Source organism: Triticum dicoccoides, chromosome 1A, assembly GCF_002162155.2.
Source record: "Triticum dicoccoides isolate Atlit2015 ecotype Zavitan chromosome 1A, WEW_v2.0, whole genome shotgun sequence".
Taxonomy (NCBI): domain Eukaryota; kingdom Viridiplantae; phylum Streptophyta; class Magnoliopsida; order Poales; family Poaceae; genus Triticum; species Triticum dicoccoides.
In genome coordinates, this window is record NC_041380.1 from 366,637,592 (window position 1) to 366,653,558 (window position 15,967).

At 48.2% G+C, this 15,967-nt stretch overlaps 1 protein-coding gene across 1 annotated transcript; it reads left to right on the forward strand.

Annotated features, from left to right (window-relative positions):
• The first annotated feature begins 4,493 nt into the window (after nucleotides 1-4,493).
• LOC119273411 (probable xyloglucan endotransglucosylase/hydrolase protein 28) lies at nucleotides 4,494-7,244 on the forward strand. The gene is made up of 3 exons (XM_037554579.1): nucleotides 4,494-4,776; nucleotides 4,915-5,015; nucleotides 6,354-7,244. Exons 1-3 carry the CDS (start codon nucleotides 4,596-4,598, stop codon nucleotides 7,041-7,043), a joined length of 972 nt encoding a protein of 323 aa, XP_037410476.1. The 5' UTR covers nucleotides 4,494-4,595; the 3' UTR covers nucleotides 7,044-7,244.
• The last annotated feature ends 8,723 nt before the right edge of the window (nucleotides 7,245-15,967 follow it).

Sequence of the window (15,967 nt, forward strand, 5' to 3'; positions counted from 1 at the left end):
AGAGTTACATCAAGTAGATCTCCACGAACATCATGAAGAATATTGTATTGAAGATCAAAAAGAGAGAAGAAGCCATCTAGCTACTAACTACGGACCCGTGGGTTTGTGGTAGACTACTCGTGCATCATCGAGAGGCAGTAAGGATGATGAAGAACCCCTCCGTGAGCGTTGCCCCCTCCGGCAGAGTGCCAGAAAAGGCCTCTAGATTGGATCTCGTGGTTCTAGAACTTGTAGCGGCGGAAAAGTATTTCGTCGAATCCCCTAAGGTTTTTTGGATTTTAGAGTATTTATAGAGGCAGATTTAGGTCAAAGGGGTGCCTGTGGGCCCCACTACCCACCAGGGCATGCCTAAGGCCCCTGGCGTGCCCTGGTGTCTAGTGGGCCCCACAAGCGTCCCCTGATGCCCTCCAGAAGCTTCCTGGGTGTCTTCCTGCCAGAAAAAAATTTCCAAAAAGTTTCGTGGCATTTGGACTTCGTTTGGTATTGATATCCTGCAAAGTAAAAAAACGGCAACTGACACTGGGCACTATGTCAATAGGTTAGTCCCAAAAAATGATATAAAGTTGCTATATATATAAAACATCCAAGATTGATCATATAAGAGCATGGAACAATAAAAAAATATAGATACGTAGGAGACATATCACCCGGGTTGGAGCCGTCCTGGCAGATCGAACGGCTCGGAGCCACCTCGCGAGGTTCCCGCAGGACGCCCCCGGCCAACAGATGACCAGGAGGCTCGCTTCCCCTGCGGAGAGCCCAGGGAGGCGGGTATTCTGACATCCTTTATATATAGGAGTAATGATAAGCAGGGCTCCGGGTGAAGACCTTCGTCCTATGTGGACTCGACAGCGGCGATGCTCTGCGCCATTCTTCCTCTTGGGGGCGTTGTCGTGGAGCTTAGCTGTGCTAGGTCGTAGCGCGAGGTGTTTAGTCCTTCGGTGCTCATTGCTGGTAGCGTAGTCGCGTGCGCTCTGCATGTGCCGGATATCTCAAGATCGACTTTGTAAGTGGGCTACCTCATCATCTTATATCGTTTGGCCGTGTATCTTTTCTTGTGTTGATTTATTTATAAAGCGGGGTGATAGCTGTTTTGAGAAGTAATGGTACGCACACTCGTCCGTATTTAAGAAAAAAATTCATCCACATCAGTTTATTTATCTCAAGATGAAAGCATTGCCACCTCACTATACAACTATGAATATGAATAGGATAAGGTCCACCTCAATATGCAATCATGAATGAAAAGAGACCCACCACAACATTCAACCATACATGGAAGAATGTTTTTCATTCAATTATTCTACTTATATTCAATAAGTTTGTTACAACTATACGTAATCAAATTAATTAATCATATGTATTTTAAATTTCAATTCTGATGTTATCAATACAAAATTTCATCACCTAGCTTTCACAACATCGTGTGTTGTATCCTCTTAGTTGTTAGGCTTGATCGGAAGACTGTACCCGGCTAAACCAGAAATCTACTCCCTTAAAAAAGGCTAAACCAGAAATCGAACAACCAAGTGGACTACTCAAAATGTTGAAGTCCCAATAAATTATATATATATAAAGGCTTTGTTTTCTCTCTCTATTATGTGTTTTTTTAAACATAGTACAACATATGCTCATAGGCACACACATAAGCTAACCCTATGAATGCATGAACACACATCTTATTTCTATGAGCATCTCCGAGTTACTGAGCTAGCTCAACATTTTAAAATTGATGAAGTCATCACAAACAGCTTCATAATTGACTTGCTCCAACTGAATGCACATCACCAAAAGGCCTATATAAATCCAGAAAAATACAACCACCGGTGTCAAGTCTATGACTAGAGCCCTAGTGGACGAGGAACTTAACCATGTGATTATGCTCAGTTTGCCTATTAACATGCTTTTAATTCAATACTAAGTAGTACTCCTATATTGCATAGATTCGTGTCAAAAAAAAGAAAAAAAAACTAGCGCCCACACGTGTGGCATCTTGCACATTGCCCACACAGCCTTCATCAGCACTTATTTTGCCACGTATGAACAGATGACATCAGCAGGAATCTTTTTGGTTTGAAAATGTTTTATCTCCTAATTAAAAAATCGAATTAAAAATCCATTTTCACCATTAAATCTGTCTCGACGAGATCTTCAAAACTAGACCCTATGTTGATATGTTTCGCCGGGATTTTTTTTACCCAAAAATTGCCATGATGTTTATACTGTAGTTGTCAAGTGCTTAAACTAAAGTTGCCATGTGGCAATTTAGTTTGTAGAGCATGCCAATTTTAGTATTTTTATGATGGCAATTCCAGTACTTTGACCATGAAATTTATTTTTTGTATGAACCATTGCAATTTTAAGTGCATGTATCATGGCAATTTTAGTTTATGGTTCATGGCAAGTCTAGTTTCTTAATTTCCCGTTTTATAATCTATCAAAATTTACTTTTAAATGTTGAAGAAAATAGCTGAAACATATCATGGCAATTTCAGTGTAAACATCATGGCAATTCATGTGCAATAGACATGTCAACTTTTAACCCCAAAAAAATCGTCAAAATATGTTAATATGAGATCTAGTTTCGAAGATCTCGTCACCAATGATTTAATGGTGAGAACGGATCTTCAATTGAATTTTCCACTTAAGAGATAAAACATTTTAAAAACGAAAATCCAAAAAAAAAAATCCACATGCATGCATGCGATGACGTGGCGCGGTATGTGTGTTATAAAAGTGTGGACGAGTTTGGCTCTCACCACACGTGTGAGCGTTAGCGTTGTCCCAAAAAAAAGATGGTAATATATTGCATAGGTTGACAGATGATGCAACACCACCTTGCCACACAGCACAATCAGAACCGTCTGGATGACGCAAACAGCCAGCATATCTACATATCTACACGCCAGAGTGGCCACATACACACAACAGTGAAGCCAAAGAGGATGACGATGATATATACAGGCGAATGCCCTCCCTTCACCCACCACACATGTGGATCCGTGGCCACGGCCGGTTATATCAAGGGAGACGGACAAATACACACAGCTTTCGCACGCGAGGAGGGCCGATCAACAATCAAGGCGCGCGCGTAGCCAGCGTAGGACAGCAGGAGGGGGAAGAGCACACCAGGTACAGCTGACATTCTTATCGATCGGCCGACAGACACACAACTTTTTGGCCGATTTCCTCCGTCTCTTCATTGGCCCTGCTCTGCAGGCAGGCCGGTACGAAAATGGGTATTGTAGGCCGCCCGCAATCCAAGCGAGCTACGCGCCGGAGATGCAAAGCACTTTGGTTGGTGGTCTGTTCACGTCCATCCACCCCGCATCATCACGTCTCGCCATCGGCCACTGCTTTTCTAGTTTTAAGTCTCCTATACACGCAACTAATCCACTCCCGGCTGAGATGATGGATTCGTCTAATGTGTTCCTGTCACCGTCACTGTCAGGGGCACGGGCGATGACCTGATGTTAGTGCTCGTGCGATGACACCACGCGTGGCTCATGATCATCGGCACTTGTTAATTGAGGGATAGATTTTCTAAGCAGGGGATGCAGATGGCGCCTGGTACTGAAGTTTCAAGTGACGCGGGCAGGTGGCGGGGAAGAGCCATGCTGTGGCATTTTGGGATCGTAGGTCATGCATGTCACACCCTTGTTTCCAGTATAATGGGACAGGTAAGATCGGTGCATGAATAATATAGCAAGAGTCAGAAAAACATCTTACATTATGAAACAGAGGGAATATGTTTCATTAGTTTTTATAGGATCAGTACGTTTTATTTGGTAAAAGCTTACAACTCAATTTTTTCCTCTCTCCGGCCAAAAAGGAAAAAAGAACTCAATCCTTTTATGTGCTTGCTTAATGTACGTAACAATTGGGCCGGTCATTTACCGTCAAATGGACGTTCTCGTTGCGTATGTACTCCCTCTTTTTTATTTACTCTGCATATTAGAGTTGATTGAAATCAAACTTCGTACAATTTGATCAAGTTTATAAAAAACAATATAAACATTTTTCATAACAAATCTATATGATGTGAAAATACATCCGATAATAAATCTAATGGTACTGATTTGTTATTGTATATGTTAAATTTTTTGTTTATAAACGTGGTCAAAGTTTACAAAGCTTGACTTTGACTAAAGCTAATATGCGGACTAAATAAAAATGAAGAGAGTGCAGTATAAAGCAGATGAATAAAATGGATCCTCTAGATTAGGCTGTCCGCTTTTACTCACTCCGGGATAGGTGTCACATGATTTGTTGCATGAGAATATGTGTAAAAAAGATGTATGAGAATTAAGTGCCATTTTTGTTTGGGCGAATATAAGCATTGTTAGAGATAGTAATACTCCGGGCCCACAAGTCGGCGTAGCTTAGCAAGCTAGCCCCGCCGGCGGCTCCGCCAAAAAGGAACTGAACCCAATCGCATCGTCTCGACAAAGGAAACATGAGATGACATGCATATATATCGACGCGCGCGGCACAGGCACGGCACACGGACACAGAAATACATACACGCATAGAGCAGCGGCTGCCTCCTGCGTGCAGGATCGAGCTCCATCGATCCATCGGACTAGCGAGTTGCCATGGCAGCAGCCAGTGCTCTTCTCATGGCGGCTCTCGCGGTCTTCGCCGCGGCCGCCGCCGCGGCGCTGGACACGTCGCCGGTGCCGTTCGACGCCGGGTACGCGCCGCTCTTCGGCGGCGACAACCTCGTGCGGTCGGCGGACGGCCGGAGCGTCACGCTCAAGCTGGACAGATACACCGGTAAGTAATTCAATCAATGGAACAGTACGTATTTCCGAACCCGTTTACGTACCCCGATCGCGATCCAAATCAATTTGGTTTCGACAGTTATTTGATCGCTCCATCGATCGAGAACTAAGTGAGAGTATGACGATGCAGGGTCTGGGTTCATATCCAAGTCGGCCTACCGCCATGGCTTCTTCGGCGCTTCCATTAAGCTGCCGGCCGACTACACCGCCGGCGTCGTCGTCGCCTTCTACGTACGTGCCCCAGCCTAGCCCCCTGTGGCCCTGTTCCAGTTTGATCCTTTTACTTGCTTCGTTCGATCGATTAATCTCCTGGGTCACTTGATATTTCGACATGACTAAGCCTAGAAATCAACTCTACTTACGCTGGTGACTGGTCTAGGTAGATCGATTGACCATGCATATGCTACGAATTAGTCAGTAATCCACACCACACTTTGATCATGACCAATTCTCCGCTGGCTTGTCCGCGAACAGCACCACAATCCACCGGGTGGAACCGTGTAGAGTGCTGCTCGTTCTTGTCCGTCGAAACGGCTGAGCAAATGTGTGTAGCGACCAAGCGGCGGGAAGGGAGGAGAAATTCCATCTACTTTCCCCTCCGTGCTGGCGCAGTGCACACCGGTCAGCATCATGTCGATCTCTTTCGCTTTAGCACCGCCCTAACACGTACCGGTGTCGCTAGGTAGGCGTACACGAAACGCCCATCAGCCATCAGCCCGAGAAAAAGAAGATACGCGCGATATATTTTTTTTTGAAAAGGGGGGCTCCCCGGCCTCTGCATCAAAACGATGCATACGGCCATCTTATTAAAAAAAGGCAAAAAATACGCGCGATATATACTAAGCTATTGGCGTAGAAAGAAATGGACGTCCATCATCTTGGCGTGCGTGCGTCGACCAGTTGCCCTGGAGTATGGGTAATCTATCGGTCTAAGCTAGCTCGATCCATCTCGGGTGATTGCATTGCATTGGTGGGATGTCTCGGCATCGATGGCTGGCTAGCTAGCTTTTCTGGCCTGGAAATTGTTGCTGATTTTATTGCCCTACTTGGCCCGAACAACGCTAGTGAGGCTGAGTGATGGTTTGTTAATTCCATCTCTTTTTGTTCACTTCAAGAAAGAAATTTATGCTCGGCGCTGGTGCACCTTCACATACATGGTGGGTGATGTCGACATCGATGGCTTGCTTTCACGGCCTAGAAAAAATCTTGGCCATCGATTGCCCTATCTGGCCCAAACAACCCAACATTACAGATTCATATCTTGGTTATGATCATTATTATTTCTCAAAAAATAATTATGATCATTATAAAATTATGACAGAAATGAAGAAAGCAAACACGTATACGGGAGAAAAAAAATGTTACTGAGGATGCACGCATGCACCCTTTGATTGGCATGCATGATTAGTCCTTTGGTAACTGTTTGATTGGTTCAAAATTTCTTCTTCTTCCGATCGAAATATTTATCTCTACGAGTGCTGCTGTTGCTGTGAGACAGCTGACTTGTTCATGCCATCGAAAACTTTACATTCGTGCTGGTGTGAGACTGACTTGTGCGTGTGCGTGCAGCTGTCGAATTGGGACGAGTACCCCAAGAACCACGACGAGCTGGACTTCGAGCTGCTGGGCAACCGGCGTGGCCACGGCTGGCGTGTCCAGACCAACATGTACGGCAACGGCAGCACCGCGCGCGGCCGAGAGGAGCGTTACCATCTCCCCGTCGAACCTACCGTCGCCGGCGTCCACCGCTATGCCATAGCCTGGACCCCCAACAACATCGTCTTCTACCTCGACGGCGTCCCCATCCGCGAGGTGGTCCGCGTCCCCTCCATGGGCGGCGACTTCCCCTCCAAGCCCATGTCCGTCTACGCCACCATCTGGGACGGCTCTGCCTGGGCCACCGATGGCGGCAAGTACAAGGTCGACTACGCCTACGCGCCATTCGCCGCCGAGTTCTCCGACCTCGTCCTGAGCGGCTGCGACGCCAGCAGCGTCGCCGACCCCGAGGGGTGCCAGGTCGACCTGCTCACGCACGACGTCGCCGTCATGGCCCCTTCCAAGCGCGCCACCATGAGGGGGTTCCGCGAGCAGTACCTGACCTACACGGCGTGCCGCGACAGGGTGCGATACAAGACCACCGTCTTCCCCGAGTGTGACGACCTCGCCAACGGCGACTCCAGCTTCCACCTCTGGGGGGAGTCCAAGAAGAAGCGCCGCCGGTCGTCGTCGCCGCTGCAGTACTCTTCCAGCATGCAGTAGGATATGGGATCCAATGGAATGAGTCCAGTCAATCGATGCATGGCATCCTCAAGATAGTTTTCTCGGTCGAGGTTGGTGCATCTGTCGGATATGTACACAGAACACAGGAGGATTACAGATAGGCAAACGTAAAAAAAACTAATTTTATCAATAGCACATACAGCAGTACGTCCACTTGCTTATATATAGTTTAAATTTTCCAAACCATTTTCCGGCCGGATTCCATGAACAAAACACGAGCCAACGTCTAGGTGTAAACAAAAGACTCCCAAACATGAACAGCATGATCCGAGTCCCAACATAACCACGAAAAACTTTCCACGTTCTAAAACATCACGACTCGCTTCTTCTGTCTTTTTTGACACCGGAACAACCCGAAAATTCACACGGGCACACAAACTGGTTGAAAAATGGATGCAAATTCTTAACCCTTTGAATACAAGACAATATACGTGTTTATTCTATATAAATACTTCAATGCGTCATTCTTATACGTCTTATTTGCTGTGCTTATGCTGCATCCCCGTTCTATTATATAGCCTGTTCCACCAGTGCACTACACAGTTCACCTTCTTCTTCCTTGGTTCGTGCCCTGTTCCGCTACGTGGTTCCAATACTCTTTCATCATGTTCTTTCTCTATTTTTTTATGTGCAATTGCTTTCCTTTACCTGATGTGGACTCATCAGTTCTGTCATGTCCTGCCGCGTCGCCAGGGGCGGGCCCAGGTTTTGGAAAGTGTGTATTCAAAGTTTTAAACATTACAGTAAGTTTTTTGTAGTACATCCTAAATCCTTGATTTTGGCATGTACAAATGAATGTATCACCATATCTTACTTCTTACTCTAATAATAAAAGGGCTATTGCTTCTGCTCGTACGTCATATAATTTACCCCAAAGTTGCTACAAATTATTGAGTATGCCACCTATAAGTCAGAAAAAACGTTTCGTTTTTTTCATCGCAGGTCGCTGCGCTAAATTTGGTTTATCAGCTAGCGAACCTCCCTTAACATCAGTAAAGATGTTGTAGCATGATGGCTAGAGCGCCACACATCTACCGAGGAGGTGCGTGTTCGAATCTAGTCCCTTTTTAATTTTAATTTATTTTTAGAAATTAAGAGAAACCACAAGGAGTACAAGACCTCTATATGAGGTAAACACGTTCCCTTTTTGCCGGTCATTATGTACCCTTGGCCTTTTTTTGCGGAGAAAAGGGATTGTATTGATTAAACACATTACAATCCCATAGGATGAGGTCTAATATTTTATCAGGCCCTGATCCTAACCAAACTGCTGTCCGTTCCTCTAGACGACCAAAACGAGCAAGCAGATCGCTCGTTTGGTTCATTTCCCGGGAGATTTTGTTGACAACGAAATGCCTCCCTTGCTTCATGAGATGCTTCACGTGCTCGACTAGATGTACCCTTGGCCTTTTAATGTGGGAGCTCATATACAAAGTTTTTTTTACCAGTTACTACACCCATGGTGCCAGGGCATGTTTTCTATGTGCCGCACTTCAACTAAAAGTCATCTCAAGTCAGAAAAGAATTTCTTTATTTCCGTAGCTGAACTCGCGAACCATGATTTATCCGGGGAAAAAAATCATGCAACCTTGCAACCACAAAATATGAAGTTTTCTGTTTGTACTATCAAATATAAAAAAGTTCTATGTTTATTGCAATCCTCAAGAGAAAAAATTACTGCCCGAGTGCACTTCTCTACTGCAGATTTGAGTTTATTTTCTTAAAGTTCGATTAGTGTAACTCTTGATTTTTCAACCTATTTTTGTCACTCACTTAGAATTTTAGTTCATATTAAAGATATACAATCTTTGTTCCCACATATCTCGGTAAAGATTAAATTCAGCTTGACTGCAAATGCATTTTGCAGATACAATCGTCTTACCGTTGCAACGCACGGATCTTTTTGCTAGTTGTACTTAAATGTACAGGATATGACGCAGAAGCGAGGAATTTTTTTATAGATTCATAAAAGTTCTCATATTGAAAGTGTTCACAAATAGAAGTACCATTTTTATTGGTAATACTCACTTTCACATTCTCATAACTTCATAAATATTCTCACATTGCAAATTCAAAATCATTCACGAATTGCAAACCAGATTAATTTATCATTATACTACTCAATAACTCTAAATAATTGTCAGGTTTGAATTCGCTAGAAATGATTCTTAAATTTCAATCAATATACTAACACACGAAGCCAAGTTAACTTACATAGAGTTCGACGCTTGATTTCGCTGCAGCCTGCAAAAGTGCCAATAAGAGCATCTTTAGCCGTGCCTCCAACTGCCGCCCCCAAGGGGCCATTTTTTGGCGCCGGTGCCCAAAAGCCAGTCCAGTCACGTCCCCAGGAGCTCATTTTACGTCGGTTTGGCCTGAAACTGGCGCCGGCGTACCCAGGCCGAACCTGGCGCGCTGGGGCGCCGTGGTAATCGGTTTTGGCGCGAACGAACAGCGGGCACGCCAAGTCAGCGACCCCTGCCTCATCGTCCTCACAACGCCTCGTTTCCCTCGAGGAATCAACGCCAAGGCTGCCGCCGGTTAGCCTTTCATGGATTTCTCACGGGCGGCTGGTGCTGCGACGCGCCCCCTCTCCCCATGCATACACACAACGCCGCCCCCGACCGCTATATAAAGCAGCACCTCCCTCGCCGGGGACGCACCTGCCCGCAACCCCCCTCTCTCCCCATGCACAGCCGCCGCCGACAAACTCTTTCCGCCGCCGCAGACGATGGGCGAGAGGTTCCCCGACGACGTGGCGGCGGCCAATGGCTTCGGCCGCCGCTCGCTACAGGAGTGGGATGCCCACCTCCTACATGAAGCAAACATCCCGGCGCCTCCTGACATGCGCGCGCCGGGGCAGTGCAGGCTCAGCACCGGGGACATCCCCGTGCCCCTGCTGCCCAACGTCACGTGCCTCGACTACTTCAACACCGATGTCGAGCGTGCGCGAGCGTCGCTGACGGAGGAGCAGCGGGCCTGCCCGAAGTACGCCGCCGCCAACCACGAGGCGTGGCTGGCCTACTTCAAACGCCGGCAGGCGGAACGGCCGGCCTCCACCAAGAACGCACCATTGGTGCGGGGGACCAAGAACAGCGACGGCCACCGCCTGTGGTGGGGCGCCCCCGGCCGCACACTCCACGCCGTCATCGAGCACCTCGAGGGCGGCAACGAGCCGCCATTCACGTACACTGCCACCCCGGCCCCCCGAAGAAGCGGCGACCAATGGATGCCGAGGAGGACTGGCTCCTCTTCCTCCTCCTCCCACTCCTCCGGGTCACCGACGCTCTACAACGTCAAGGCCGAGCCCACGGAGATGCCGCTCGGCCGACGCAGCCGCAGCGCCAGCATCGTCATTAACGAGGGCGGGTGCGCCTCCTCGGCTCCTCCCTGCCTCGTCAAGCCGAAGATGGAGCCGGGGCTCGCCGCCGTAAAGACGGAGCCAGGGCTCACCGGCGTGAAGACGGAGCTCGACGACGCAGCGGCCATGAAGTGGGCGCAGGAGGACTGGGCGCAGCTGGAGTTGGAGCGCCAGTGCCGCGCCCTAGAGGAGATCGCCGCTCGACGCCGTGGCCGTGATGAGGGAGGCGTCGTCGTTCTCTACAATAGCGACAACGACGCGCCACCACCGGTCCGCCAGGGCGACTTCGGGCAGGGGTCCAGCAGGGGCGGCCGCATGAAGGAGGAGAAGGACAACAACGACGGCGGCGACTTCGCCGAGTTCATCGAGTTATTCCTGTAGTCGCGGCCTTTGTTTTTTCAAATAAATTTTAAGTTTGCTATGTACAAAACTGTTTAATCATCAAAGTTTATGCCCGTTTGCTAAATTATAGCTGGATTTCTTAAAAAAAATTAAAAAAACCTTTGGGGCGACCCTGGGGCCAGCGACTAGGAACCCAATCGGTCCCAAACCGTCGTCCTCAGGCAATGATTTTTTGAGTCCCTGAGAGGCCAACGGCTGGAGATGCTCTAAGAACGAGAGAAGGCGTGTGTTGCCTGTTGCGGCTTGCGGTGCGGATGCCACCATGCAGCATAGAGGAGGCGAGGGATGGACGCAGGGCGCCGCCGGTTGCCTGCTGCAGCCGCTCCCACCCCTGCTCGGTTAGATTGGATTTGGGAGAGCGGTTCGTGAATCATGAGCCCTAACATCGTGCGATAGAGACATGTCATGCACACTATGCGTTGCTGCCTCTTCAAATTTCTGAAATGGGATGGAAGAGGAGAGATTGGCCTATGGGCCATGTGGGAGTAGGGAGGGAGAGAGCAGCAAGGTGGGGCTAGCTAGTCGCTGGATGCATCGATTGTCTGCTACTTTGTGCCAAATTCGTTCTTTTTTGCGGGGTAAAAAAAGAATTTCATTACTCAAGGAGGCCGTTCAGCCATACAAAGATTTACAATGTCGTGCAAGCCAGATCCCAACCACACGGCGGTGCGAGGGGTACTACAACCATAAGCGGCAAGAGCATAACTAACAGTGTTTTGAGAGCGACTAATATGGCTAATAGAAATCTTCCGAGGGTCAGCTGCAATTAACACAAGAATCTCTTGCCCCAGTACACGATGGTTCGAGCGATCCACAGACGGCGAGTTAAGCATCTACACCGCCTCCAAACTATCCATCTCAATGACAATCGGCAACTCAGTATGATGGAGGGCGAGAGCCAGCCCTTCACTGCACGCAGCTGGTTCCGCCTCTAAATCATTAGCGCATGTACGTAATTGCCTGCAAGCAGTATAAATAATCTCTCCGGCAGCGCCACGCAGCACCATACCTCCGCCAGCAGCTCCTGTAGCTAGGATGTAGCTCCTGTCTGTGTTCAGCTTGGCCAAGCCAACTGCTGGTGGCATCCATCACTTCTCCTCACCACTATGTTTAATTTGTGTAGCAGCCGACCTTCCCAAATGCACTACCATTTTTCCTTTAACAATATCAGCTCTAGGATGTTGCCAGATACATAGTAGCGAATTAATATACCCATGGAGAAATCTGCAGGAGGCCTCTGTAGGGGGCGGATTCTTCTGATGAGTTATCTCGTTACGGACGTGCCAAATACTCCACATGGTCATCAACACAACCAGCCGTGGCGTATCTGCAAGTGGCTCGAGCAGAGAGAACAACCATTCAGGGCCATTGTTGCAGACAAAATCCACATCAGGGATAGGCCAATCCTTCGCTATTGCACGCCACAGGTTCTTCGCGAGGGGGCATCTACACATAGCATGGAAGGTATCCTCTCGTTCCACACTACAAATGGGACAAACATCAGTAAGCTCAAGATGTCGAGAGAATTTATTAGCCCATGTTGCGAGCGAGTTGGTAACAATCCTCCAGGCGAAGACGCGTACCTTCGGGGGAGCAGGGCACCCCCATATGGTCTTCCAGATGGTGCGACGACCATCCGGTGCCCTGCTCGTGGCTGTTGCCGATGGACGCTCGCGCTCGTCCATGGCAAGGCGGTAGGCGGAGCGGACGGTGAAGATACCGTTCCTCTCAGGCGCCCAAGCAATGATGTCCTCGGTGATGCACGACGAAGTGCGGATGCTCGTGATAGTGCTGATATCCACCGGAAGAAAGTACCGACGTAGAACGTCGAGGCGCCAAGTGCCGGAGTCATCAAGGAGATCCGCCACCCGTCGTAATCTGCAGGTGCCTTGTTGCGTGATAGGCCGCCCCATCGGCTCCGTGGGCAGCCAGCGATCCCTCCAAATATGGATGCTTTGTCCATTGCCGACGCGCCACACCAAGCCCTTTTTCAAGAGCTCGAGGCCATACTGGATAGCCTGCCATGTAGGAGAGGCATTCCCCGAGAATAATGTGTCCTCGAGACGCCCCTCCGGATAGTATCGGGCTTTTAGTACCTGCGCACATAGACTGTTTGGGTTAATTAAAAGTATCCATGCCTGCCTCGTGAGAAGGGCTTGGTTAAAGAGACGGAAGTCTCTGAACCCAAGCTCACCCTTCATTTTATGAGCCTGAATTTGTGGCCACGCCATCCAATGAGTTTTCCTTTTGCCTTCCGCTAAAACCCACCAAAAATTCCTTATCATCCTATTCAAATCATCACAAACTGACATCGGCAGCTTGAACACACCCATAATATAAGTAAGGATGGACCGCGCCACAACTTTGATCATGGTTTCCTTGCCAGCAAGTGAAAGGGTGTCACCCCAAGCGATAATCCTTTTCAGAAGTCTTGATTGCAAGTTCTGAAATTTACCTCTGTTCATACGCCCATCCAGTGTAGGTAGCCCCAAGTATTTCTCTTGAAAAGTGACCAAGTCAACATGCAAAATAGTATGCACCTTTTCTTGGCTGTCAATGATACAGGAACTTCCAAATAGTGCACTACACTTGACCGGATTGATGCATTGGCCTGTCGCTCTCTCATACGTGAGTAGCACCTCATGTACCTTCTTAGCATGTTCCTCTTCTGCTTTAAAAAACAACATAGTGTCGTCTGCGAACAACAAATGAGACACACCTGGCGCTCTACGGCAAATCTTCAGGGGAGTATAATGACCCTTTTCATCTTCATCCTTCAACAAAGCCGAGAGACCATCAGCCACACATAGGAACAAAAATGGGGAGAGAGGATCACCTTGCCGAAGCCCGCACGTCGGTGCAAATGAATCCAAGAGGGTCCCATTAAATTTAACTGTATATCTCACCGAGGTGACGCACGTCATAATCCAGTTCACCCAACGGCGAGCCAAACCCATCTTTTGCATTATTTGCTCCAAGAAGATCCAATCAACCCTGTCATAAGCTTTAGACAGATTCAATTTATATGCACAAAAACTTTTGTTCGGGTCTTTTTCCTGTTGAATATAGTGAATGCACTCAAAAGTAAGTAACGCATTATCAGTAATCATCCGACCAGGGACAAAGGCACTCTGTGCGGGTGAGATAATGTCATCCAATATGGCACGCAACCGGTTAACCAAACACTTCGCCACTACCTTGTAGATGACGTTGCATAAACTGATAGGCCGGAACTCCGTGAGCCGCTCTGGGTTGTCTACCTTTGGGATGAAAACGATGGAGGTGTCATTTACCCCTTGAGGCACGATCCCAGTCCGAAAGAATTCCTTCACCCCATCGATAACCTGCTCTTTCATGACACCCCAGTTCCTCTGAAAGAAGTGAGCAGGGAATCCATCAGGCCCCGGTGCTTTGAGAGGACCGATTTGAAACAGTACATCAGCAATTTCCTTGTCCGTAAAATCTGCACACAGTCCACCATTCATGGCATCAGTAACACGGGAATTAATTAAGTTAATCACAGGATCCGCACATAAGGAGGCATCAACAGAAAACATATTAGAAAAATAGGACGTTGCCATCGCAGCCATGGACCCATGATCCTTATGCACCACTCCTGCATCATCAACAAGTGACTTGATGCGATTTTTCCGCGCACGCCAAACCGCTTTCCGATGAAAGGAACGCGTGTTGCGGTCTCCCTCCCGCAACCGCGCAACCCGAGATCTCTACATCCAAAGCATCTCCTCTCTGTATAGGAGTTCATTCATCCTGTCAGTGGCCTCTCCGATCTCCTTTCTATCTGCATTCATAGACATAAGCTCTTCCAGGCAAGAGCGTGACTTGTTAATTTCTTTTATAACATTACCAAATTTTTTTCGGCTCCAATCCTGTAGTATTTTCATTATATTACCTAGCCCGGAGGCAATATCACCCAGATTTATCATCGAACCCATTTCAGTCCAAGTGTTCATGATTACCTCCGGGAGAGTCGGGTCTCTCTCCCACATCACCTCGTACTGACGACATCTTCTGCCGGCCGATGGTGAGATCTCCTCCCTCACACACCGTAGCAGAATGGCCAGGTGATCCGAGCTCAGCGTTACAAGGTGCTCCACCTTAGCCTCCGAGAACATATCCTGCCAAGAGTTGTTAGCAACAGAACGATCAAGCCGGACTTTAACGTTTGCCCGGCCAGCACGACGATTATCATAAGTATACGGTAGGCCTGCAAAACCAAGATCTCCCAAACCACAAACCTCAAGCACATCACGAAAGTCAATCATCTGACCTACCGACCGTGGCGTTTCAGAGAAATGTTCAAAGCTCCGCATCGCTTCATTGAAGTCGCCAACCACAGCCCACGACATGTCGGCCTGTTGGTGAAGATCACAGAGGAGGGACCACATGTGATAACGGTCCTCCGCCCGTGGCTCGCCGTAAACACAAGTAAGCCTCCAAGGTGGCTCACCCGCCACATCAGTCACGTACACATCAATGTATCTTTCATTTATAGCTTTTACATCAAGATTCAAAGACTCATGCCAATACAAGGCAAGGCCACCACTAAGACCAACACTATCAAAAGCTTCAAAACCACTTAAACCTAAGCCGAGCACGATATCTCTTCATTTTATTTTTTGATTGCCTAGTCTCACAAAGAAAGACGATACTAGGGGAGTGAACCTGCACAAGGCTCACAAGGTCACGAACTGTCCGGGGGTTCCCCTCACCCCGACAGTTCCAGCTTAGGATATTCATTGCTCTAGATGGGGCTTCATCGGCCCCTTCTGTTCGCCGGCGGCCCCTGGGCCGACTGCCTCCTGAGTGTCGGTTTCCTCCTGCATCTCCTGGTCAGCAGTAGTCCCTCCTCCCACTGTGTGCTGCTCCATCTGGCCTCCTTCCATCCTGTGCTTTTTTGGTGTGCCTGTAAACAGAGGATAAACCGAGGTTGCTGTATTATAGTACACCACCATCGCCTGGTTGCCATCCACCTCCACCAAGCCGATCACATGGTTATCACCAGCACTGCACTTCCCCAAAGTAGATGGGTCATCCGATAGCTCAGCTTCTGCCACCCTAACTTCATGTGATAAATTTTGCATGGCCGGCATGATGTCCGAGCTTCTGGGTAGTGAAT

Coding starts and splice junctions, on each gene's coding strand:
- LOC119273411 (XM_037554579.1), top strand. CDS start 4,596: ATGGCAGCAGCCAGTGCTCTTCTCATGGCGGCTCTCGCGGTCTTCGCC. Junction 4,777..4,914: donor CAAGCTGGACAGATACACCG/GTAAGTAATTCA, acceptor ATGACGATGCAG/GGTCTGGGTTCATATCCAAG. Junction 5,016..6,353: donor GCGTCGTCGTCGCCTTCTAC/GTACGTGCCCCA, acceptor GTGTGCGTGCAG/CTGTCGAATTGGGACGAGTA.